Genomic DNA, 26583 nt, shown 5'->3' on the forward strand with positions numbered 1-26583 from the left:
CCAACCTATCTCACTTAGCATAATACTCTCTGGATCCACCCATTCTGTTGTAAATAGCAAGGTATCATTCTTTTTTATTAGCTTATAAACATAGTGGTGTGTGTAGCTTTCTCAATCAGTGTTTTTGTATTCTTTGGGTAAATCCCTATAGCAGAATTACTGGATCATATAGTAGTTCTGCTTTTAATTTCTTGAGGAACTTCCATACTGTTTTCTATACTGGCTACATCAGTGCATAAGGGTTCCTTCTTCTCCACATCCTTACATTAGCCATTCTAACAGTTATAAGGTGATCTGTCAATGTGGTTTCGATTTGCATTTCCCTGATGATAAGTGACGTTAAGCATCTTTTCATGTGTCTGTTGGCCATCTGTATGTCTTCTTTGGAGAAATGTCTGTTCATGTCTTCTGCCCATTTTTTATTTGGATGACTTGGTGTTTGGTGTTGAGTTGTAGAAGTTCTTTATCTATTTTGGATACTAACCCTGTATCAAATACGTCATTTGCAAAAATTCTCTCCCATTTAGTAGGTTGTATTTTTGTTTTGTTGATTAGTTCCTTTGCTGTGCAAAAACTTTTTATTTTGATGTAGATTCAAAAGTTTCTTTTTGTTTTTATTTCCATTACCTCAGGAGACACGTCTAGAAAAATGCTATTCTGGCTGATGTCAGAAATTACTGCATATATGCTCTTCTAGGAGGTTTTAAGTCTCACATTAAGTCTTAATCCATTTTAAGTTTATTTTTTGTATGGTGTAAGAATGTGGTCCAGTTTCATTCTTTTGCATGTAGCTGTCCAGTATTCCCAACACCATTTGTTGAGGAGACTTTGTCCCATTGCATATTCTTGCCTCCATTGTTGAAGATTAATTGACCATATAATTGTTGGGTTTATTTCTGGGCTTTCTATTCTGTTCCATTGATTTATGTGTCATCTTTGTGCCACTACCACACTGTTTTGATGACTATAGCTTTGTAGTATATCTTGGCATATGGATTGTGATACCTCCAGTTTTTTCTTTTTCAAGACTGCTTTTGCTATTGAGGGTCTTTTGTGGTTCCATACAAATTTTAAGATTATTTCCTCTAGAGGGAGGGGCAAGATGGCGGAAGAGTAGGGTCCCCACCTGTCCCCACCAAATTACCTAGAAAACCTTCAAATTATCCTGAAAATCTACGAATTTGGCCTGAGAATTAAAGAGAGAACACCTGGAATGCTATAGTGAGAAGAGTTCGCTCTTCTATCAAGGTAGGAAGATGGGAAAAAGAAATAAAGAAATAAAAGGCATCCAAGGGGGAGGGGCCCCACGAGGAGCCGGGCTGAGGCCGGGGCAAGTGTCCCCAGGACAGGAGAGCCCCGTCCCGGAGACGCAGGAGCTGCACCAACCTTCCCGGTTGGAAAGGCCTCGCAGGGAGTTAGAGCAGGACCCCAGGAGGGCGGGGATGCCCTCAGGCTCTCTGGGACAGTAACAGACACCTGCGCCCCGGGAGAGTGCGCCGAGCTCCCTAAGGGCTGCAGCGCGCACGGCGGGACCGGAGCAGCTCGGAGGGACTCGGGTGGCAGCTCCGCGGAGGGGGCTGCGGGGCGGGAGCAGCTCGGGGGGCTCGGGGGGCTCGGGGGCGGCTCCGCGGAGGGGGCTGCGGGGTGGGAGTGCGAATCCAACAGCGCAGACCCGGAGCACAGGGCGCCGGGACACAGCCCAGGATCCGGCCTCAGCCGGGACAGGCAGAGGCCGGGAGGGCCCAGGGCAGCGAGGACGCTCCTGCCCCGAGCTGAGCAGATCAGCGGCCCCGCCCGGAGCCTCCAGGCCCTGCAGAACCAGAGCTCTGTAGTTACTGCGGGGGCTGAATCCAGGGCTCCCGAGCTGGCCCCGCCACTGGGGTTGTTCCTCCTGGGGCCTCACGGGGTAAACAACCCCCACTGAGCCCTGCACCGGGCAGGGGGCAGAGCAGCTCCCCCAACTGCTAACATCTGAAAATCAGCACAGCAGGCCCCTCCCCCAGAAGACCAGCTAGACGGACAAGTTCCAGGAGAAGTCAAGGGACTTAAAGTATACAGAATCAGAAGATACTCCCCCGTGGTTCTTTTGTTTGTTTGTTTTTTGTTGTTTTGTTTTGCTTTTTGATTTGTTTCCTTCCCCCACCCTTTTTTTTCCTTTCTTTTTCCTTCTCTTTTTCTTTTTCTTTTTTTCTTCCCTTTTTTTTTCTTTCTCTTTTCTTTCCTTCTTTCTCTCCTCTCTTTTTCTCCTTTTCCCAATACAACTTGCTTTTGGCCACTCTGCACTGAGCAAAATGACTAGAATGAAAACCTCACCTCAAAAGAAAGAATCAGAAACAGTCCTCTCTCCCACAGAGTTACAAAATCTGGATTACAATTCAACGTCAGAAAGCCAATTCAGAAGAACTATTATACAGCTACTGGTGGCTCTAGAAAAAAGCATAAAGGACTCAAGAGACTTCATGACTGCAGAATTTAGAGCTAATCAGGCAGAAATTAAAAATCAATTGAATGAGATGCAATCCAAACTAGAAGTCCTAACGACGAGGGTTAACAAGGTGGAAGAACGAGTGAGTGACATAGAAGACAAGTTGATGGCAAAGAGGGAAACTGAGGAAAAAAGAGACAAACAATTAAAAGACCATGAAGATAGATTAAGGGAAATAAACGACAGCTTGAGGAAGAAAAACCTACGTTTAATTGGGGTTCCCGAGGGCGCCGAAAGGGACAGAGGGCCAGAATATGTATTTGAACAAATTCTAGCTGAAAACTTTCCTAATCTGGGAAGGGAAACAGGCATTCAGATCCAGGAAATAGAGAGATCCCCCCTAAAATCAATAAAAACCGTTCAACACCTCGACATTTAATAGTGAAGCTTGCAAATTCCAAAGATAAAGAGAAGATCCTTAAAGCAGCAAGAGACAAGAAATTCCTGACTTTTATGGGGAGGAGTATTAGGGTAACAGCAGACCTCTCCACAGAGACCTGGCAGGCCAGAAAGGGCTGGCAGGATATATTCAGGGTCCTAAATGAGAAGAACATGCAACCAAGAATACTTTATCCAGGCAAGGCTCTCATTCAGAACGGAAGGAGAGAAAAAGAGCTTCCAAAACAGGCAGGAACTGAAAGAATATGTGACCTCCAAACCAGCTCTGCAAGAAATTTTAAGGGGGACTCTTAAAATTCCCCTTTAAGAAGAAGTTCAGTGGAACAATCCACAAAAACAAGGACTGAATAGATATCATGATGACACTAAACTCGTATCTGTCGACAGGAACTCTGAACGTGAACGGGCTTCATGACCCCATCAAAAGGTGCAGGGTTTCAGACTGGATAAAAAAGCAGGACCCATCTATTTGCTGTCTACAAGAGACTCATTTTAGACAGAAGGACACCTACAGCCTGAAAATAAAAGGTTGGAGAACCATTTACCATTCGAATGGCCCTCAAAAGAAAGCAGGGGTAGCCATCCTTATATCAGATAAACTAAAATTTACCCCGAAGACTGTAGTGAGAGATGAAGAGGGACACTATATCATACTTAAAGGATCTATCCAACAAGAGGACTTAACAATCATCAATATATATGCCCCGAATGTGGGAGCTGCCAAATATATAAATCAATTAATAACCAAAGTGAAGAAATACTTAGATAATAATACACTTATACTTGTTGACTTCAATCTAGCTCTTTCTATACTCGATAGGTCTTCTAAGCACAACATCTCCAAAGAAACGAGAGCTTTAAATGATACCCTGGACCAGATGGATTTCACAGATATTTACAGAACTTTACATCCAAACTCAACTGAATACACATTCTTCTCAAGTGCACATGGAACTTTCTCCAGAATAGACCACATACTGGGTCACAAATCGGGTGTGAACCGATACCAAAAGATTGGGATCGTCCCCTGCATATTCTCAGACCATAATGCCTTGAAATTAGAACTAAATCACAACAAGAAGTTTGGAAGGACCTCAAACACGTGGAGGTTAAGGACCATCCTGCTAAAAGATGAAAGGGTCAACCAGGAAATTAAGGAAGAATTAAAAACATTCATGGAAACTAATGAGAATGAAGATACAACTGTTCAAACTCTTTGGGATGCAGCAAAAGCAGTCCTAAGGGGGAAATACATCGCAATACAAGCATCCATTCAAAAACTGGAAAGAACTCAAATACAAAAGCTAACCTTACACATAAAGGAGCTAGAGAAAAAACAGCAAATAGATCCTACACCCAGGACAAGAAGAGAGTTAATAAAGATTCGAGCAGAACTCAACGAAATCGAGACCAGAAGAACTGTGGAACAGATTAACAGAACCAGGAGTTGGTTCTTTGAAAGAATTAATAAGATAGATAAACCATTAGCCAGCCTTATTAAAAAGAAGAGAGAGAAGACTCAAATTAATAAAATCATGAATGAGAAAGGAGAGATCACTACCAACACCAAGGAAATACAAACGATTGTAAAAACATATTATGAACAGCTATACGCCAATAAATTAGGCAATCTAGAAGAAATGGACGCATTCCTGGAAAGCCACAAACTACCAAAACTGGAACAGGAAGAAATAGAAAATCTAAACAGGCCAATAACCAGGGAGGAAATTGAAGCAGTCATCCAAAACCTCCCAAGACACAAGAGTCCAGGGCCAGATGGCTTCCCAGGGGAATTCTATCAAAGGTTTAAAGAAGAAACCATACCTATTCTCCTAAAGCTGTTTGGAAAGATAGAAAGAGATGGAGTACTTCCAAGTTCGTTCTCTGAGGCCAGCATCACTTTAATTCCAAAACCAGACAAAGACCCAACCAAAAAAGGAGAATTACAGACCAATATCCTTGATGAACATGGATGCAAAAATTCTCAACAAGATACTGGCCAATAGGATCCAACAGTACATTAAGAAAATTATTCACCATGACCAAGTAGGATTTATCCCTGGGACACAAAGCTGGTTCAACACCCGTAAAACAATCAATGTGATTCATCATATCAGCAAGAGAAAAACCAAGAAACATATGATCCTCTCATTAGATGCAGAGAAAGCATTTGACAAAATACAGCATCTATTTCTGATCAAAACTCTTCAGAGTGTAGGGATAGAGGGAACATTCCTCAACATCTTAAAAGCCATCTACGAAAAGCCCACAGCAAATATCATTCTCAATGGGGAAGCACTGGGAGCCTTTCCCCTAAGATCAGGAACAAGACAGGGATGTCGACTCTCACCACTGCTATTCAACATAGTACTGGAAGTCCTAGCCTCAGCAATCAGACAACAAAAAGACATTAAAGGCATTCAAATTGGCAAAGAAGAAGTCAAACTCTCCCTCTTCGCCGATGACATGATACTCTACATAGAAAACCCAAAAGTTTCCACCCCAAGATTGCTAGAACTCATACAGCAATTTGGTAGCATGGCAGGATACAAAATCAATGCCCAGAAATCAGTGGCATTTCTATACACTAACAATGAGACTGAAGAAAGAGAAATTAAGGAGTCAATCCCATTTACAATTGCACCCAAAAGCATAAGATACCTAGGAATAAACCTAACCAAAGAGGTAAAGGATCTATACCCTAAAAACTATAGAACACTTCTGAAAGAAATTGAGGAAGACACAAAGAGATGGAAAAATGTTCCATGCTCATGGATTGGCAGAATTAATATTGTGAAAATGTCAATGTTACCCAGGGTAATTTACACATTTAATGCAATCCCTATCAAAATACCATGGACTTTCTTCAGAGAGTTAGAACAAATTATTTTAAGATTTGTGTGGAATCAGAAAAGACCCCGAATAGCCAGGGGAATTTTAAAAAAGAAAACCATATCTGGGGGCATCACAATGCCAGATTTCAGGTTGTACTACAAAGCTGTGGTCATCAAGACAGTGTGGTACTGGCACAAAAACAGACACATAGATCAATGGAACAGAATAGAGAACCCAGAAGTGGACCCTGAACTTTATGGTCTACTAATATTTGATAAAGGAGGAAAGACTATCCATTGGAAGAAAGACAGTCTCTTCAATAAATGGTGCTGGGAAAATTGGACATCCACATGCAGAAGAATGAAACTAGACCACTCTCTTGCACCATACACAAAGATAAACTCAAAATGGATGAAAGATCTAAATGTGAGACAAGATTCCATCAAAATCCTAGAGGAGAACACAGGCAACACCCTTTTTGAACTCAGCCACAGTAACTTCTTGCAAGATACATCCTCGAAGGCAAAAGAAACAAAAGCAAAAATGAACTATTGGGACTTCATCAAGATAAGAAGCTTTTGCACAGCAAAGGATACAGTCAACAAAACTAAAAGACAACCTACAGAATGGGAGAAGATATTTGCAAATGACATATCAGATAAAGGGCTAGTTTCCAAGATCTATAAAGAACTTATTAAACTCAACACCAAAGAAACAAACAATCCACTCATGAAATGGGCAAAAGACATGAAGAGAAATCTCACAGAGGAAGACAGAGACATGGCCAACATGCACATGAGAAAATGCTCTGCATCACTTGCCATCAGGGAAATACAAATCAAAACCACAATGAGATACCACCTCACACCAGTGAGAATGGGGAAAATTAACAAGGCAGGAAACCACAAATGTTGGAGAGGATGCGGAGAAAAGGGAACCCTCTTACACTGTTGGTGGGAATGTGAACTGGTGCAGCCACTCTGGAAAACTGTGTGGAGGTTCCTCAAAGAGTTAAAAATAGACCTGCCCTACGACCCAGCAATTGCACTGTTTGGGATTTACCCCAAAGATACAGATGCAATGAAACGCAGGGACACCTGCACCCCGATGTTTCTAGCAGCAATGACCACAATAGCCAAACTGTGGAAGGAGCCCTGGTGTCCATCGAAAGATGAGTGGATAAAGAAGATGTGGTTTATGTATACAATGGAATATTACTCAGTCATTAGAAACGACAAATACCCACCATTTGCTTCAACGTGGATGGAACTGGAGGGTATTATGCTGAGTGAAGTAAGTCAGTCGGAGAAGGACAAACATTATATGTTTTCATTCATTTGGGGAATATAAATAATAGTGAAAGGGAATATAAGGGAAGGGAGAAGAAATGTGTGGGAAATATCAGAAAGGGAGACAGAATGTAAAGACTCCTAACTCTGGGAAACGAACTAGGGGTGGTAGAAGGGGAGGAGGGCGGGGGGTGGGAGTGGATGACGGGTACTGGGGGTTATTCTGTATGTTGGTAAATTGAACACCAATAAAAAAAAAGATTATTTCCTCTAGTTCTGTGAAAAACGCATTATACAGTTTAATCCATTCCTTAATTGACAGACATTTAGATTGTTTATGAATTATTGCATATGTGCACGTATTTCTGTTGGATATATATATGGGTAGAAGTAGAACCAATGTGTCACGCACGTAATTGCATATATTTAGCTTCAATAATTATCACCAGTTTTCAACAGCATAAAAAAATGAAACACACAGGAATAAATCTAATTAAAGATGTGTAAAAACTCTATATAGGACAATAAAACAGTACTGAGAAAAATTAAAGATGAACTAAATTAAAAAAATATCCATGGTCACAGAAGACTCAGTGATATAAAAGTAACAACTCTTTCCAAATTGATCTGCAATTCAATGCAATCCCAATCAAAATCCAGCCGAGGGACACCTGGGTGGCTCAGTGGTTGAGCATCTGCCTTCAGCACAGGGCTGAAGGGGTCCTGGCATTGAGTCCTGTATGGAGCTCCCTGTGGGGAACCTGCTTCTCCCTCTGCCTATGTATCTGCCTCTCTCTGTGTATCTCATGAATAAATAAAATCTTTAAAAAAAAAATCCAGCTGAATTTTGTGGAAATTAGCATGCTAATTCTAAAACTTAAAAAGATATGCAGAGGGCTAAGACTCTTGAAGAACAAAGAGGGAGGACTTGTTTTGTTGGATATCAAGCTATTTTGCAGTCCAGTAGAACAATGGAACAAAATGTACAATCTTGAAACAGAAATATAAAACATAAAATCTAGAAGCAGATCCATGCATATATGGACAATGGATAAATGATGCAGGTCACCCTACAGATCAGTGGGAAAAGATCTGTCTTTTCAATAAATTGTGTGGGATCAGTTGGATATCAATAGGGGAAAAAATGAACTGTGACACCCTGCAACTTCATAGTAGACCCAGGAACCAATTTCTGGTAGACTCTAGATCTAAACATGAAGTTTCCAAAAGATAGTACTTTTTTTTTTTTTTTTAAGATTTTATTCATGAGGGACACAGAGAGAGAGAGAGAGAGAGAGAGAGGCAGAGACATAGGTAGAGGGACAAGCAGGCTTCCTCCAGGGAGCCTGATGTGGGACTCGATCTGAGGACCCTGGGATCATGACCTGAATCAAAGGCAGACGCTCAACTACTGAGGCACCCAGGTGCCCCCCCATAATACTTTTTGTTTTTAATGACAGATTATCTCTAACATCCCAACAAACTGAGCATTTTGAGTGCAGTATCCCTCTCTAACCTTCTGTTGCTGTACTAGTACAATGTCCAGCATGTAGTGGGTGGCCAATATATGTGTGCTGAATTAACACACGTGGATTTAAATGTATGGTCACAGTTTCTGGTATCCAGGGAACTCAGAAAACAAACTAGAGATACCCAAAGCTAGGAATGCAGCAAACTATAATTAAACACATGCATATTTATTTTCACTACAGATTGAAGTGTAATGCAAAAAATCACTTAAATCTATCTGATGATTCTGGTAACTCCATCTATGATGCTTTTGGCCTTAAAGCAGATTCTCCTTCCCTGGTTTGGCCACATGATCAAATTATAGGATTCATCTGATACTCACTGTATGAGGAACAGCAGGGTTTTCACATATCCCTTTCTTTCCCCAACTGTTATTTTCAGAGCTGCTCATTTTTTTTTTTCCAGCTTCAGCTTAAACAGCACCTCTTTAAAGAAGCCATCCTTGGACACCCATCTGAAGAGGAATTTCACCACCACTTGCCTACTGTCCTCCATCACTTCACGTTATTCTTTATTTATATCACAATCCCCATTACTGCTTTTAATTATTTAATTGATTGCATATTTTTTATTATATATTTTTTATTGGAGTTGGATTATATAATATATATATAACATATAACATATATATATAACATATATATATGGGAACATATAACATATAACACCCAGTGCTCATCCCATCAAGTGCTGACTGCATTTTTTTTAAAGATTTTATTTATTTATTCATGAAAGACACAGAGAAAGAGAGGGAGAGGCGGAGACATAGGCAGAGGGAGAAGCAGGCTCCTTGCAGGGAGCCAGATGTGGGACTCGATCCTGGGACTCCAGGATCATGCCATGCGCCAAAGGCAGGTGCTCAACCACTGAGCCACCCAGGCATCCCTGACTGCGTTTTTTGTTTTTTAAGATTTTATTTTTATTTATTCATGAGAGACAGAGACAGAGAGAGAGGCAGAGACACAAGCAGAGGGAGAAACAGGCTCCATGCAGGAAGCTCGACGCGGGACCCAATCCCGGGTCTCCAGGATCAAGCCCTGGGCTGAAGGTGGCACTAAACCACTGAGCCACCCGGGCTATCCTTGACTGCATATTTTTAATTGGCTATTTTCTCTACTAGGTTACAAGCACCACAAAGGTAGTAACTATGTCATTTTAAAAATTTTTTAAATTTTATTTTTAAGATTTATTTGTTCATGAGAGACAGAGAGAGAGAGAGGGAGAGAGAGAGGGAGAGAGGGAGAGAGAGAGAGAGAGAGAGAGAGAGAGAAGCAGAGACATAGGCAGAGGGAGAAGCAGCCCCCCACATGGAGCCTAATGCAGGACCTGATCCCGGATCCCGGGATCATGGCCTGAGCTGAAGGCAGATGCTCAACCACTGAGCCATCCAGGTGTTCCAGTAACTATATAATTTTTGTTCAATACTCTCTAACTAACCAGAACCCAGTATTCTGCTTGGCACATCGGAGGGGCTCAAGAAATACTTGAACAAATGAATTTTATGTTAAAATTGGAGTAGAGGGATCCCTGGGTGGCGCAGCGGTTTGGCGCCTGCCTTTGGCCCAGGGCGCGATCCTGGAGACCCGGGATCGAATCCCACGTCGGGCTCCCGGTGCATGGAGCCTGCTTCTCCCTCTGCCTGTGTCTCTGCCTCATTCTCTCTCTCTCTCTGTGACTATCACAAATAAATAAAAATTTAAGAAAAAAAATTAAAAAAAAAAAATTGGAGTAGATGCCTTATCTCCCTACGTATTTCAAAGATAGAGAAAACCATTGTAACTCCATACCCTGCATACCAACAAGTCCTGAAGCCTGGAATACATAAGGCATGCATTTCTTAGGTACTTATTTACTGAATGACAAATTAAAAACACTCTTACCTTGCCAAAGCTGCCTTTTCCAATAACTTTCAGGAAATCAAAGTCTGTTGGTTTAGCACTGAAATAAATGGACAATGACAAGATTTAGCTTCCTAGAAATTGGAAAGATGTCAACTTTTAAACATTACTTAGCACCTACTCTTTACTAAGTAAATGCTGAGCACAAGGCATTTCAGCATGATGACTCCAGCTTCCACACTGGTAGTAACTCATTCTGAATATAAAATAGATTAATAATGAATAGTAGTAACATCTACTTTCTGATAAGACATTTTATAAGTTTATTTAAGTCTTTTTTTTTTTTTAACTTTATTTAAGTCTTGTTAAGTTCTGCTTAAGAGGGATTTTAATAATAGTCTCTTTGGGGAAAAGGATGTATCTATGCCTGTATATTGTTTTGAACTCAAAATAGTTTCTATTTAAATCAATTTTATTAACCATAAACTCACCAATGTTGTTAATAAGGACACTGAATAATTATATAAATTAGTAATATATTTCAAGGACTGCCTCGTCTGGCAATTCTTCTGACATGTATACATCACTTACTGTACATTACAGATAAAAGACCTCTCTGCTTATTCTCATACATGGTAATGCAGAAAATCCAGTAGAGAAACCAGAGGGAACACTAGTTTTGTCCTTTTATTTATATTAACCTGTCAGGTAAAAATGACATTCGCTATAGGTAGGCAAAAGCACATTGCAGCAGAAAGCAGAGCCTAAACAGACAGAAGAGCTGTTTCCTTCAACACAGACTGAATCCTAAGTTGGACTAAGAAGAGGAGAACGACTCCATTTAGATTTTAAATTTCCTTTAATTTTTTAAAAAGGATTGATTATTTATTTGAGAGAGAGAGAAAGAGAGAGAGAGCGCGCGCACATGTGCACACACGAGAGCATGCAACAAGAGGGAGGGAGAGGCAGAGAGAGGGAGAAGCAAGACTCCCTGTTGAGCTGGAAGCCGATGTGGGGCTCAATCCCAGAACTCTGAGATCATAACCTGAGCTGACGGCAGATGCTCAACTGGACTGAGCCACCCAGGTGCCCCTAGACTTTAAATCTACTTTAATTCATTATCAAAATAAAGTCAATTCAAACATGAGAGTAACACAAGGTCTAGGTTAAATAATAACAGGTAAAGATTAGGGAGATAAATACTTAACTAAGCTCAGGTGTTTTTCTTCTTCAAGAATCTGCTCTTTGGACTAGTTATTTTGCTCCTGAATGATATGCTGAGACACTTAAATATTTTTTTTAAATAAATGTAACAGCAAAAAATCTTGCAAATTCCTCAAACATAGTAAATAGGCTAACTGAGGCAATACTCAAGGTCCCACTGTTAACTGTCAGTGATGAACTAAGTGAAAGCAAGTTTCTGTTTCTGTGCTGCCTGACCAACTTAGTGTATGACAACAGAAAATCATGCTCAAGACCAAACCTTCCCTTTCAGCTACCACCCCATTTCTGTGCTTTCCTTTGCAGCAGAACTCCTCAAGTAAGAGATTTAATTCTTTATCTATTCCTGCTGTCCTCTCCTCTAGGTCTCTCTTGAACTCTTTCTTATCAGGGTCTGTACCCACCACACCACTAAAATGGCTCACAAAGGTCAAATCCGGTGGTCAATTCTCAACAATTATCTGCTTTACCAGCAACATTAACGGAGTTAATTACTCCTCCCTTGACACACTTTCCTTCAACTAATTTTGTGACATTGCATTCCCAGTTTTTCTACCTTACTGCAATGTTGTAGTCTCCTAGGACCCAATCCCTGAGCCATTTCTCAACTGTCTACTCACTAAGTGGACCAAAGGAGTGAGGGAAACATAATGTCCTGGGATAAAAGATAGACTACTTCAGAATGAGTCCAATGAACCTGAAAAAGAATAATTATACATAAGGACAGCAACTCTATACTTCTTCTCCACGGCAGATACCACTAATCTGTCAGGGCACTCCTCAAACTGAGTCAAGAAGTGGCCTTGGAATCCTTTGTATTTGTAGTCTAGGCATTCACTTCTAATGAACTGCGGGAGTTGACACTCAAGATGGAGTCTATATTTGCCATTTCTGCTGTTCCTCAAACTGTCTTCCCTGTGCTCAAATATGGGACTGTGGGAGGAACTGGTCAGAGCAAGTTTAACAGCCTTTAAGATGCTAAGCATGTCCATCACAACTCCTCTAGAACAAGCTGGCTGACACTTAGGGTTTCACCAATAACACTGAGCACCAGAGAGAATATCTGTTAGGTCTGCATGGATACTTTTGTCAGAGTACCTCTCAGGACTTAAGATCTCCCAAGAAATATGGTCTCCTGGTTACACACACACACACACACACACACACACCATAAAAATAACAAAGGCAGAACAGTAAAACCTGATAATAAATTATGGATTTAAAAACTCCTCAGAGCTCTATCACAGTAATGCAAAGCTAGAGCAATAAAATACGCAAGCATGTGATGATAGTACTATATTCAGTGTAACTGTGGTTCTTATATTTTATAGGATTCTAGTTAAACCGGTGTAATTAAACTGGTGTATATTTGCATAGTCACAAAAAAGGTCTTCCTAGAATTCAATTAGGGGATGTCTGAAACAAACTTACTGAGGATTTCCAGATGGTCCCAGGTTGATGTTCTGTGAGGTAGAGTGTAGCTATTGGGATGGGGGAAAAAAAACAGTAACACTCTTATTGGAGCTTCAAAGGTTAACAGTCAATGAATGTTTCTGAAAATAAAATATACATAATTCTACCACAGATATTGGATGTATTTTCATATTAAAGAAACCTGAAGTCCTAATTCTTAATAAATGCAGAAAGTTATTTGGAAACATATAATCAATATAAACATACTCATTTTTATGATAAATTTCAAGAGCAGTTTTAAGGAAAAAATATGGCAGAAATGAAGCTCAAAGTTGTCAAATGAATGAAGTAAACTGGGGAAAGGTCCTTGGACAAGTGGCTGTAGAAACCACAATTTATGAAGGATCATTTCTACATTTAAAAAGCTGGTAAATGGCTGTCTTTTTTTTCAAAATTTTCAAATAATTGCTTATTAATTTTATGATATGCAAATGATACTATGATGTTGAAGACTGCAAATGCTTGACTGAATTATAGGAGACAGACTTATTTCTAAATCAAATATATGTAGACAAGAGAGCTTTTCTTTCAATTCTACCACTGTAGGTAAATAAAAATTTTATTTTGTTTTGTTTTATTTTAAAGATTTTATTTATCTGACAGAGAAAGAGAGAGAGAACACAAGCAAGGGGAGGGGGAGAAGCATGCTTCCCGCTGAATAGGGAACCCAACGTGGGGCTCGATCCCAGGACCCTGGGATCATGACTTGAGCCAAAGGCAGACACTTAATTGAGTGAGCCACCCAGGTGCCCCAAATAAAAATTTTAGATAGCCTTTTCTCTTTACAATAATTAATATGGTAAATTTGATCCCTAATACTAATTTAGAAGCAAATCTTTACTTACCTACTATGCCAAAAAGCAATTTAACCTAAAATAGATTCTAGCTCACTAATTAGCTAGAAATTTAACCCCAAGTCCCATAAGATTAATCTAGTGATCCTATTAATGTGAGCACTTTTTGCAAAGCCAAGTGTAAGTAAATTGCTTCACATAAATTCCCTTTGAAATTCTTTATGCATACAGAGAATTAAAATAGTTATAGATATCCCAAATATGCATACTTTTACTACAGCTCTATATAATTACATTTCATATAAATTATAGATATAAAATAAGCTTTAAAGAATTTTTTTCTTTAGGTTAATCAGAACCAAAAAATTTTATCTAAGCAATTTCTTCTTAGAGATATATATATATTTCCATTTAAATTCATTTGAAACTTATAGACAACCTCTAAAATACAAACTACTTTTAAAAATAAAGGGCAAAAATTCCTAAGTATAATAATACATTTCTTTTTTTTTTTTTTTTTTTTAAATTTTTATTTATTTATGATAGTCACACAAAGAGAGAGAGAGATGCAGAGACACAGGCAGAAGGAGAAGCAGGCTCCAGCACTGGGAGCCCGACGTGGGATTCGATCCCGGGTCTCCAGGATCGCGCCCTGGGCCAAAGGCAAGCGCTAAACCACTGCGCCACCCAGGGATCCCAATAATACATTTCTTATAAATAACAATACTGGCACCAGCTTCTTACTTACAAATTTCCTACCAATCAATATCTTTACACAAAAAACTTTCAAGTAATACATTTTCAGTCCCCAGAAGACAGAAATAGAGAGAACCATACAATCTACCACAAGACAAAAAAAATATGTTAAAAATCTGGTTCATGAAATTAGATTTATCTTGTTGTGCCATAATTTTAACATGGAATAATCTTTTCTGTTTATATATTATAGTGTTCCAGAGAATCTGATAAAATAAGCAAACTAAGTTACAATTCTGATACGTTTATCTTTTAATGAATGTGCAGAAAACTTACGGATTACTTTTTCTCTTTTTTTAAAGATTTATTTCAGAGAGAGAGGGAAGGGACGAGAGAGTGAGCAGAGGCAGGGGCAGAGGGACAGAATCTTCAAGCAGACTCTCCACTGAGTGGGGAGCCCCATGGAGGGCCATCCCACGACTCGAGATCATGACCTGAGCCAAAACTAAGAGCCAGTTGTTCAACTGACTAAGCCACCTAGGCCTCTCAAAACTGGATCACTTTTCCATGCAACTAACTAACTTTTTTATATAAATGAAGGAAGAGGATTCAGTAAGCATGGATTTAACAATAGGACAACTTGTGCCCTAAATCACACCATTATGTAGGAAGATTTCAATACATAGCAATGATTTTCCTAATAGAGCACATTTCTGAAATGATAATGGAAATTATTGGGAGATATAATTAGATAACCTTTTACTCTATTTTTAAAAATTACATCTAAATAGTAAACTGAGGGTGAGATATAATTTATTAACAGTGAACACTAACAAAAGCATAAGTTTCCTGATTTGTTTTGGCTGCTTTCTCTCTCTAAAAAAGTTGAAACATCTAGATGCCCTCAAAGGTATTTTCTGGCTATTAATTTAGTTATCCACTTAGAAGTCCTTAATAAATAGCTACAGCAGGGTGCCTGGGTGGCTTAGTCGGTTATGTGTCAGGTCATGATCTCATAGGTCTTTTTTTTCTTAAGATTTATTTATGATAGACATAGAGAGAGAGAGAGAGAGGCAGAGACACAGGAGGAGGGAGAAGCAGGCTCCATGCCAGGAGCGTGACATGGGACTCAATCCTGGGACTCCAGGATCGCGCCCTGGGCCAAAGGCAGGCGCTAAACCGCTGAGCCACCCAGGGATCCCCATGATCTCATAGGTCTTGAGATGGAGCCATTGGTTGGGCTCTGCACTCAGTGGGGATTCTCTCCCTCTGCCTCTCTCTCACATGCACTCTCTCTCAAATAAATAAATCTTAAAATAATTTTAAAAAATAGTTATAGCTGTAAGGCAAAACACAGCTCTTTCTCTTTTCTGAAGAGATTCTTTTCATCCATATCTTAAAACTGCAAGAGGTCCTAGTCCAAGTTTCAGGTTTTATGGATGAAAAAAGAGACAGGAAATAAAATTCAGATCTAAGGCCAAAATCAGCAGAGAACAGGAACCAGAATTCGGGAAGTTCTCATTAGTCTGGTTCTTTCTTCAAAACCAGCTGTCTCCTATGGCAAGGCAAGATATTTTTCAAATGACCTAAGCCTATATACTCTCAATATGATTAGCAAGCAAAATATGGAAAATCAGGGTTACATACATTTTATTCTTTAACATATTTTTTAATAATTTCATCTTTTTCAATGAAAAATATATTCTCATAGTTGGAAAACATGGAAAGTACCAAGAAGAAAATGCTTTTAAAAAATCTGTAACCAAAAAAAATAAATAAATAAAAATAAATAAAAAATCTGTAACCTTATTAACAGATGATTTTTGCAAATATTACAGCAATTTCATATAGTCTTTGTGTAACTTTAAAAAACTGGTATCATACTGTGAAAATATGCATATAAAATTTTATACACTAATTTCAGGTAACAGTATGTCAAAACTTAAAATATTAATATCTCAGAATACACAATATATGGGGACAAACACTATTTGATTGATGAATATTTAAACTGTTTCTAATTTTTCATATAAACTGTACTAAAATGAGTATCTTTTTTTTTTCCCCTGTGTGAAGAATTATTTCATTTGCATCAACTCCTAAATGACTTGAATATTTTCATGTTTGGTACACATTGCCAAATTGCTTTCCAAAAGAGTTGCATAAAATTACAGCAATGCCAGGAAAACCCGAGGGTGCCTACTGTGCTTTAACCCTTATCAGTCCTAAAGTATTTTATCTACTTAAATTTTTGTTAATTTGTCAGAAAAAAATCTCTTTTGTACAAATTTCACTTGCTATTGGCATTGAGGTTGAACATTCTCCCATCTGTTCACTAACAGTATTTCTTCATGCTCCTTTTCTTTAACCTACTGGGGTCTTAAATCTTCTTTTTTTTCAAAAATCCATTTGTGTGATATTTTTACACAAATGTTTTTCCTTTTTATGCCTTATTTATTATGAATTCTGTCCCAGTTTGTTTCTCTTTTGACAAGTCGCACAGATATAAAATTAAAATATTCTTTTATGGATCAATCATGTCACAAATGGAAACGATATATATATCAGTTTATATCAGTTTATATCAGTTATATATATCAGATATATCAGTTTTCTACTGAAAACCCTCTTATGATATCAGAGAAGGAAAATTACTACTTTATAGTAGCTGCAAAAAAGGAATAGGTCTATTCTCCAAATAAAGATTTTAGCTGTGGGACATAATATTCTGATTCATATTATCTTTAAATCACAAAAACAGAACCATGACAAAATAAGACATTATAAAGACAAAAATACACTTCAACCTAACACCTCTGATTTTCATGTATATATTAACCAAACATTTATATCTAGTTTTCATCACTTTTTAATTATAAAGATGTTACCCATGTTTATTTACATTTTTCATTATAATTTTAATCGCTAAATAATAATTCTCTGGGTTAAGTTATTGCAATTTATCTTTCTCACATTTAACATTTCTAAAGTAAATGCTAAAAACATCTTTATAATAAGCCACAGCTTATTATATTTATTTATGTTATTATAATTGATTTAAAAAAATAAGAATATCCTATTCTTGATTTGGAACACATACTGATTATGCGTGTATACCTATAGGAATAAAACAGTTGATGCCAACTGGCAGATGTGTATTGACTGTTCTGCACCAAAAAACCTGGCTATGTAGAGGAAGAAGTATTAAATTAACATTCTGGTTGAAAAGGCCTTTCCTGCTGGCCAAAATTCAAAATAATAGTTTAAGTATGTTAATGATTATGAAGATACATAATGACAAAAAATTAAGATGTAAAGTGAAGAGAGTAGAATATATAATTATATATGCTATACAATTAAAATCAGGTAACTTAAAAATCCTTATATATTAAGAGAAGAATAGAAAGAAAATTACTAAAATGTTAAAAATTAGTGGTCTGATTAGTGATAAGGAAGTAATATATCAATTTTCAAAACTTTCTACTAACTAAACTTTCTACTACTCTTCCTACTAAATACTAACATATCTTACTTTTTATCATAAAAGTACTCATTTATAAATTTTGAAAGAAACAGTAATTAGTAAGAGGTGTACACATTTGTCTTTATGTATTCTAGAGAGTAGAAAATTTATAATGGATGAAATTACATCATTTTAAGTAAATGTTGCCCTAAAGTTGCCAGTAATTTCATCTTTGGGGAATAGTAGTTTTTCTGTTAAAAAATATAATCCCTCCTACTACCTTCTGAGTACTTCTTTCATCCTCATCTTCAGATGGATCTGACTGATGTTTTGGACTGTCCATTTGAAGAAATGCTCTGACGTCTGGACTAAAAACAAAAATTAACTTTATTATGACTTTGAAAGCATTTCTATAGCTTTTCTCCATTTTAAAATGAAAATAACCATAGTAGCATTAACAGCATGAAAGCCAATACAATCCATCGATAATATTATATAAGGAACAAGCTGATTAGTTTTTTAAAAATAGGGAATCCAACAGACAAATGGTCAAAGATACAAACAAGGCAGTTCATAAAGAAAAACCCTAGGAAGATGTCTAGCTTAACTAATAAATACAAATTAAAACATCAATGATATACACTTTATGTTCATTAATTGGAAAAATCAGAAAGGTAATACCAGAAGTTGGTTAGGAATATAGTAAGAATGTAAAATGAGGTAACTTTTCTATGTACCCAAGAAAAATAAAAACATATTCACACAAAAACTCAAAACAAATGTTCCCAGCATTTGGTGAAACTGTGTATGTGTTTTTCCTATTCTACAAATTCCAGTCCTACGAATTCCAGTTCTACTAATAAACTACAAAAAAATTTAATAAAAGATACAGATAAAAAATTATCTGTAGGGTTCAGTGAAAGACCCATAACTAAGATACTCATTCCAACTTTCTCTATAGTACTGAATTAGAAGCAAAATAGGCATCTACCACTAGAGAAATTAGTAAGAAAGCTACAGTTGATGCCCACAAAGAATTCCACTCGAGAGTCAAAAACAAGGGACGCCTAGGTGGCTCAGCGGTTTAGCACCTGCCTTCAGCCCAGGGCATGATCCTGGAGTCCCAGGATTGGGTCCCACATCAGGCTCCCTGCATGGAACCTGTTTCTCCCTCTGCCTATGTCTCTGCCTCTCTGTCTCTCATGAATAAATAAATAAAATCTTAAAAAAAAAAAAGAACCAGAAACAAAACACTGTATAGCACAGTATCATTTTTGTATATTTATTAAATACTCACAGATGTGAAACAACACCCAAAATACAAATTCCAAGGACATATAACAAATATATTAAAATGAGTATTAACAGGAGGGATGAAGAGATGTGTATGAAGATCAAAGATGAAGTGGAAAAAAAAATGGGACTAAACTACAAGAGGAGACTTAATGCACGAATGCACTGATAGGATGGCATTAATGATGATCCTGAGGGATGATTTAATCTCTGTGTTTGAGGTACCTCTTCCTCAGATTGTTCTTAATAATTAAGTAAAATATACATTCATTGTAAAAATTTCAGAGAGATGAAAAATAATTTTTAAAAACAGTAGGGGCGGGATCTCTGGGTGGCGCAGCGGTTTGGCGCCTGCCTTTGGCTCAGGGCGTGATCCTGGAGACCCGGGATCGAATCCCACATCAGGCTCCCGGTGCATGGAGCCTGCTTCTCCCTCTGCCTGTGCCTCTGCCTCTCTCTCTCTCTCACTGTGACTATCATAAATAAATAAAAATTTTAAAAAACAAAAAAACAGTAGGGGCTGGTAAGCACATAAAATAGTGTAGTCACTGTGGGAAACAGTCTGGCAGTTCCTCAAAATGTTCAACATAGAATTTCCATATGACTAAGCAATTCGATTCCTAGGTATGTACCCAAGAAAAATAAAAACATATTCACACAAAAACTCAAAACAAATGTTCCCAGCAGCATTATTTACAATAGCCAAAAAGTAGAAACAACCCAAATGTTAACCAACTGATGAATGGACAAAGAAGATGTAGCATATTCATACAAAGGAATATTATTCAGTCTTAAAAAGGAAGTACTGACTTAAAAAGGAAGTACATGATCCTCCATGGTGACCTCAAAAACAATGTTCTAAAATAAAAAAGGTCACATATTATATGACTCCACTTTTATTTTTTAGATTGTATTTATTTATTCATGAAAGACACACAGAGAGAGGCAGAGACATAGGCAGAGGGAGAAGCAGACTCCATGCAGGAAGCCCAATGCAAGACTTGATCCCAAGACTCCAGGATCACGCCCTGAGCCAAAGGCAGACACTCAACCGCCAAGACACCCAGGCATCCCATATATGGACACTCCACTTATATGAAATGTCCAGAATAGGCAAATCCATAGTGACATAAAAGTAGATTAGTAGTTGCCAAGGGTTGGAAGAAGGGAGAAATTAAAAAATACAGTTGACTCTTAAACAACGTGGGGATTAGAGGCACCAATGCCTCATGTAGCTGAAAATCCACGTATAACTTTTGATTCCCCCCAAATTTAACTACTAACAGCCTACTGTTTGCCTGAAGCCTGACCAATAACATAAATAGTTGATTAACACATATTTTGTGTCATATTATATACTGCATTCTTACAATATAAAATGTTATTAAGAAAATCTTAAGAAAGAGAAAACACATTTACAGTACTGTATTTATCAAAAAATAAGCCATGCATAAGTGGACCTGCACAGTTCAAATCCATGTTGTTCAAGGGTCAACTGTAGTCACTTTGGAGTCATGTTAATGTTAGATTAGACTTCGGGAAATAGAATGGGATAGTTGTGATGGCTGCACAACAATGTAATTATATTAAATACCACTGAATTGAATACTTTAAAAATAGTTAAAAGGGTGAATGATATTTATATGAATTTTATCTCAATAAAAATTCTTTTTTAAAGGTGAGGGTGAGGATCTTCAATCTTACCACAGTGAGGCAACTATTACTTATCTCGGTGGTATTTTATTTCAATCTTCTTCCTCTACTGTAAGACCATCCTGTATTTAAGTTATTTTTATTTTACTGTTTTTCACCTAAAAAATTATACCATAAACATTTCCCCATGTTATTAAAAATTCCTTGTAAGCAGTTACTTATGATAAATGTATGATGTTGTATGATAAGAATGCACTAAATGTCACTCAATGACTCCCTTGCTTTAGGATATGTAGATGGCCTCCAACTTTCTACTATACAAGTTTCACTGCTACAAATAATGTTGCAATTGGTAATCCTTCTGCATACCATTAGAACTACATTTATTATTTTCACTACAGGTTTTTAAAAATAAACTTATTTGGTCTGAATTATAAACCATTTTCAAGCCTTTTTTTTTTTTTCAATCCATATGGAATTTTTTAAAATTTATGATAGTCACACAGAGAGAGAGAGAGAGAGAGAGGCAGAGACACAGGCAGAGGGAGAAGCAGGCTCCATGTACCGGGAGCCTGACGTGGGATTTGATCCCGGGTCTCCAGGATCACGCCCTGGGCCAAAGGCAGGCGCCAAACCACTGCGCCACCCAGGGATCCCCTTCAAGCTTTAAATACAGTTTGTTAATGTGATTTTTAGAGAGGTTATACTAATTCCATTATCTTCCAGCAGTACATGAACATCCTGAAGACTCTCTCCAGTTCTGATTAGCATTAAATATTAGCTCATAAAACTCTCTAATAATTTAATAAGTGAAAGGTAATAATTTAAGTAAAAGACACTCCACTTTACTAGTAATTAGTGAAATACAAATTAAAGCAACAGTAAGATACCACAATCCACTCACCAGAACGGCTGAGATGGAAGAGTCTAACAATACTACGTGTTGGTGAGGTGAGCAGTGCAATCTCAGACATGGATAGTGGAAGTATTATTTGGTACAATCACTTTGGAAAACATTAACATTATCCCGTAAGGTTAAGCATATAATACCTTACAACCTAGAAGTTCTACTCCAAATATATCAGAAATGTTATGCACGAAAAGATGTTAATGGCAACATTATAACAAAATAAAACTAACTCAAATGTGCATCAGTCACAAAATGGATAAATGAGTATATTCATACAATGGGATGCTATACAGCCATGGAAATCAACAATTTATAGCTATATGCAACAACATAAATGACTCACATGGTTGAAAACAAACCAGATAGAGAATACATATTGTATGATGCCATTTATTATAAAGTACAACAATGGGACATTAATCTTTCTTGCTAAAAATCAGGAGAATAGTTAACCTTTGAGGAGGAGGGAAGGAATACAGATGGTAAAGAGGCATGTGAGGGGTGTCAGGTGTTCTGGTAATGTTCTAGTTCCTGGCCTCAGGGAGTGGCAACTCAGGTGTGTTCATTTTCTCATAGTTCATTAAGCTGTATAATATGATTTGTGCTCTTTTCTGTATATGTTATACCTCAATAAAGCTAAAATAAGGTATTTTACTCCCATTTGCATTTCTTAAATAAAGAAATGTTAAGTTTCTCTGACAGTCACTTGTATCTCCTCTTTTATAAATCATTAATATGCTTTGTCCATTTGTTTTGGTGTCATGTGTACTATCTGCACAAGCTCCTTCTATATTATTTTATCGATTGTCCTTTACTATGGGAAGCTTTTCCTACATTCTTTTTTTACATTTTTGGTTTTTAATTTCACCTGTGATTTCTGGGGTTCAAAAGTTTTTAATAAGTCAAATTTGTCTGGGACACCTGGGTGGCTCAGTGGCTGAGCGTCTGCCTTTGGCTCAGGGCGTGATCCTGGGGTCCTGGGATTGGGTCCTGCATCGGGCTCCCTGCAGGGAACCTGCTTCTCTCTCTGCCTGTGTCTCTGCCTCTCTTCTGTGTCTCATTAATAAATAAAAAAATAAAATCTTAAAAAAAAAAAGCAAATTTGTCATTGTTTTACTTTATATCATGCACTGCCAATATGCTCAGAAAACCTTTTTTAAATCTAGAAATTAGAGAAATAAATATTAAGCCATCTTATTCTAGTTTTAAGATAATTTAAAAAATAAATTCTAATAAAGTTGTTGTAGAATAAGTAAAGGTATTTTAAGATTTTTATTTTTAAGTAATCTCTACACCCACCATGGGGCTCAAACTCCCAACCCAAGATCAAGAGCCACATGCTCCACCAACTGAGCTAGCTAGGCACCCCATTAAGTATTTTTAAAGTATATTTCCCTGACACAGAAGTAACAGGCACACAGTAGGTGTTCACGGTATACTTGATGATTGGCTTTTCTTCTTGCTCTCTTAAATTTGTACTACTTTATAATTTGATGTATAAATGAGAAGTATGAAAATTAACAAAGCTCTGTTAACATCAAGATGATGGCAGTGAAAAATTAAGTTTGAAAAAATCCCTGGGTATTTATTTTTGGAATTCTTTAAATGTCCTCTACCTTGAATGGAATGATGGCAGTTGTAGGGTATATATATGTACAAAAAAATCCATTAGGTTTTAAGAATTGTGTATTTTATAGTATAATGTTAAAGTTAAAATAACCAAATTGCTTTTAACACAAAATATAACATCTTTAAAATGTTACAGATCCAGAATAAACATTTAGAATTTAATATATAGTGGTAGAGGTTCTGACTAACACTTCAAAATGCTGGGTGAAATAATCACCACCACCACCACCACTCGTTCTATACTTATTCCATGTGAGGCTCCATCAAAGAAGACAAATTTGGCCTCCCAATGTATGAACTATATTTCAAACAAGCCACTAACCCACCAATCTTTAGTGATCTCAAGTGCAGACAGCAAAAATTAGAGGTTAGGGTGTAGATCTAAGCTGAAGACCTAGAATCTGTCCTAGGGAAAGACATAATGTTTAAAAAATAATCATACAGAGAGCCAAATCACAAAAGTCTCTTTGCTAAGGAAAAGAGCAGATGTACAAACTCTGAGTTCAAGGATCTTCCCTGATTTTGTGTGTGTTTGTTACCTGCTGAAGGCCCAGAATGGAAAGGCACCTGCTCCTCAATGCACGGGCTAATCCCAGAGCTACCACAAGTGCTGTGCTTCTTCCTGACCCTTGTCCTACTTGTGAGCATTAGGGAAAATCTAAAGCACTGGGCAGGAGACCTTGGCTAGAGGAGGTCCAGTTCTAGTATTTTACTAATTTAGTAAGTTATATTAAATTAAAAAAAGGAGGTCAGAGGACTTACTCAGAATGATAGAAGCCCTCAATAATTACACTGTGAAGAACTACACAAATTGGTAGTCACTGGTTTTAGAACTGCTAAAAATACAGTCCTCCAGTGCTGTGATTCTGAAAGGAATATTAAAGATGCATCACTGTCCATAAGGCAACCTTCATATCTACATAACTATGGAAAAGCTCCCCACATAGTTTACTCTATCCTCTTTATTTCTTCCAAGAACACTTTATATAAACAAAACAATGTTAAGTAATATAGACGTAAATTTAAAATCTACATCATAATAATGAATATCCATGAACTCATTACCAGACTAAAAAATGAAAACACATGTAAAACGATGGCTCTACCTGTACGTTCCTGTATCTGACATGCCCCAATCTTCTGGCTTATTAACATGAGATACACACAGGGCTGGGAAAGCACTTTCATGCTCAGTGGCTGCCTGCAATGCTGTGTTGAGAAAGCCTGGAGACCCCATTTGGGTCAAGAAGTGGTGGAACAAGAAGCAGTGGCATGTGTGCAAGACCCTTGCCAATTCCTTCAGCCTCATCTCCTTTCTGAAAACCTACTCTGTAGTCTAGTCACCATAAAATGTCAACACTTAAGTGTCTTGAACATGTTAGACTTTTTACAGATTGTTACATGTACTGCCCCTTTTGCCTGGACACTCTCCCTATCTTTTCCTGAACAACTGCACATCCTTTAAATACCAGGAAGCCTTGCTTGACTTTCTCCCAAGGAAAGCTGTTCACATTTTTCTCTGCTATCTTCTAGCACCTCTTTCATAAAACTTTCCTACCTTTAATTGCTTGTTTATATGCCTGTTTCTCACACTCAACTGGGAGCCTATTCTTCTGGAAGGTTCTCTTTATATTACCAATACATATAACAAGTACTTAATAAATGCTTCAAAAAAGTTTTCATTTAAATCCCAGTTATTTAACAGACAATAAAATACTAGTTTCAGGTATACAATATAGTGATTTAACAAATGCTTTTCGAATATAATTAGAAAAATGTCTTAACTGTGTACTATGCAAAGTTCTTCCAAGTTTGATCTACAAAACTAATACAGGTACAAAAGGAAGAAAATAACTAAGGCCATGAGTTGATGGAGGGAAAAGGAGATTAAGAAGATCAGAAGAAAACTGCTTGCGGATTTTACAAACATATATAGCACAGTAACATTCCACAGAACATATAAAATCTATTATCAGTAGCATATTCAATATTCTTAGATTTGGTTTCAGTACCTCTTCAAAACACAATGAAAATTACTTACTGGTTGTAAAGTTCTGGATACCTAACTAAGTTCTGAATGAATTCATTCAGTCCTGCTCTTCTTTGTTTAATAAAATCTGTTAAGAGAGACATAAACTATTAGGATTACTTATGTCAGACTATGTGTAATTATCATTAATATAGCTATGTAAGAATAGACAACCAAAAGACAGTGAAGTTTGATCGATAAGCTATTTCTTAATTCATGTTTCTTGATGTACAATAAGAAATACTTAGAAATATATTTTTAAATCTATAAGTACGATTATAGAATTAAAATCAAGCAGAAAACATTTCTCCCAAAAGAAAATTCTCCAAAGAAATGCCCATTTTAGGTTCTAAACAGACTCACTACAAAATCTGGAGAGGTGTCTTGCTTTGTCCTACTTCTCAAGTACTATCAGGTAATGAATAAAAATTAACACTATGACACTAGTGATGGAAAATTACACTAATTAAAAAAAAAAAAAAACACCAAAAATTACCAGAAATCCTTACAACTGGGGAATGGTGTTTAATGGTTAATTGAATATCACCAAAACTCGCAGCTAAAAAACTCCCTCTGCTAAATACGATGGAACAATTTTCTAAAGAACAATTGTCCAGCAGCTTCCAAGTGTTCTGACTATTAATAATTAAGGATCATGCATCAGCAGGTTAGCAATAAAGGTCAACCCAAAGGATTCCTGGAAATCAAAAACTTTGTGTCTTATTTGTGCTACCTACTAGTTATTAAAAATCTACTGCATGTCTCAATAAAAATCTATAAACAATATTCAACTCAAGAATGAGTTTTGGCTTAGGAAAATGATTTTTACTCAATAAAGGTTTTAATGTACAATGTCTGTCACCAAAATTATGTTTTTTTCCTAGTCACATTTTCTATTTCTTAAATGTAAGGTATGGCTATAAAAGAACAAATGTAAATTAGATTTGGTCTCTTGGATCCAGATCTAAGTTTTTTCTTGTTCAACTGTGAATTTCTTGAATAATTTCAGGAAGATATCTTATAAAACTCCTGCAAGGGCATTCTTA

General features: G+C 37.2%; 1 protein-coding gene across 8 annotated transcripts in view; it reads right to left on the reverse strand.

The window, feature by feature from the left end:
• The window catches only part of SGK3 (serum/glucocorticoid regulated kinase family member 3), a 180374-nt gene that overhangs the window by 24859 nt on the left and 128932 nt on the right, over nt 1–26583 (reverse strand). For all 8 annotated transcript variants that reach the window (XM_072804398.1, XM_072804393.1, XM_072804400.1 and 5 more), the window contains 4 exons: nt 25550–25625; nt 18304–18391; nt 13029–13078; nt 10419–10476 (listed from right to left, as the gene is read on the reverse strand). In XM_072804398.1, coding sequence (XP_072660499.1) covers nt 10419–10476; nt 13029–13078; nt 18304–18391; nt 25550–25625 — 272 coding nt within the window. The remainder of the gene's footprint in view (nt 1–10418; nt 10477–13028; nt 13079–18303; nt 18392–25549; nt 25626–26583) is intronic.

Source organism: Canis lupus, chromosome 28, assembly GCF_048164855.1.
Source record: "Canis lupus baileyi chromosome 28, mCanLup2.hap1, whole genome shotgun sequence".
Lineage (NCBI taxonomy): Eukaryota > Metazoa > Chordata > Mammalia > Carnivora > Canidae > Canis > Canis lupus.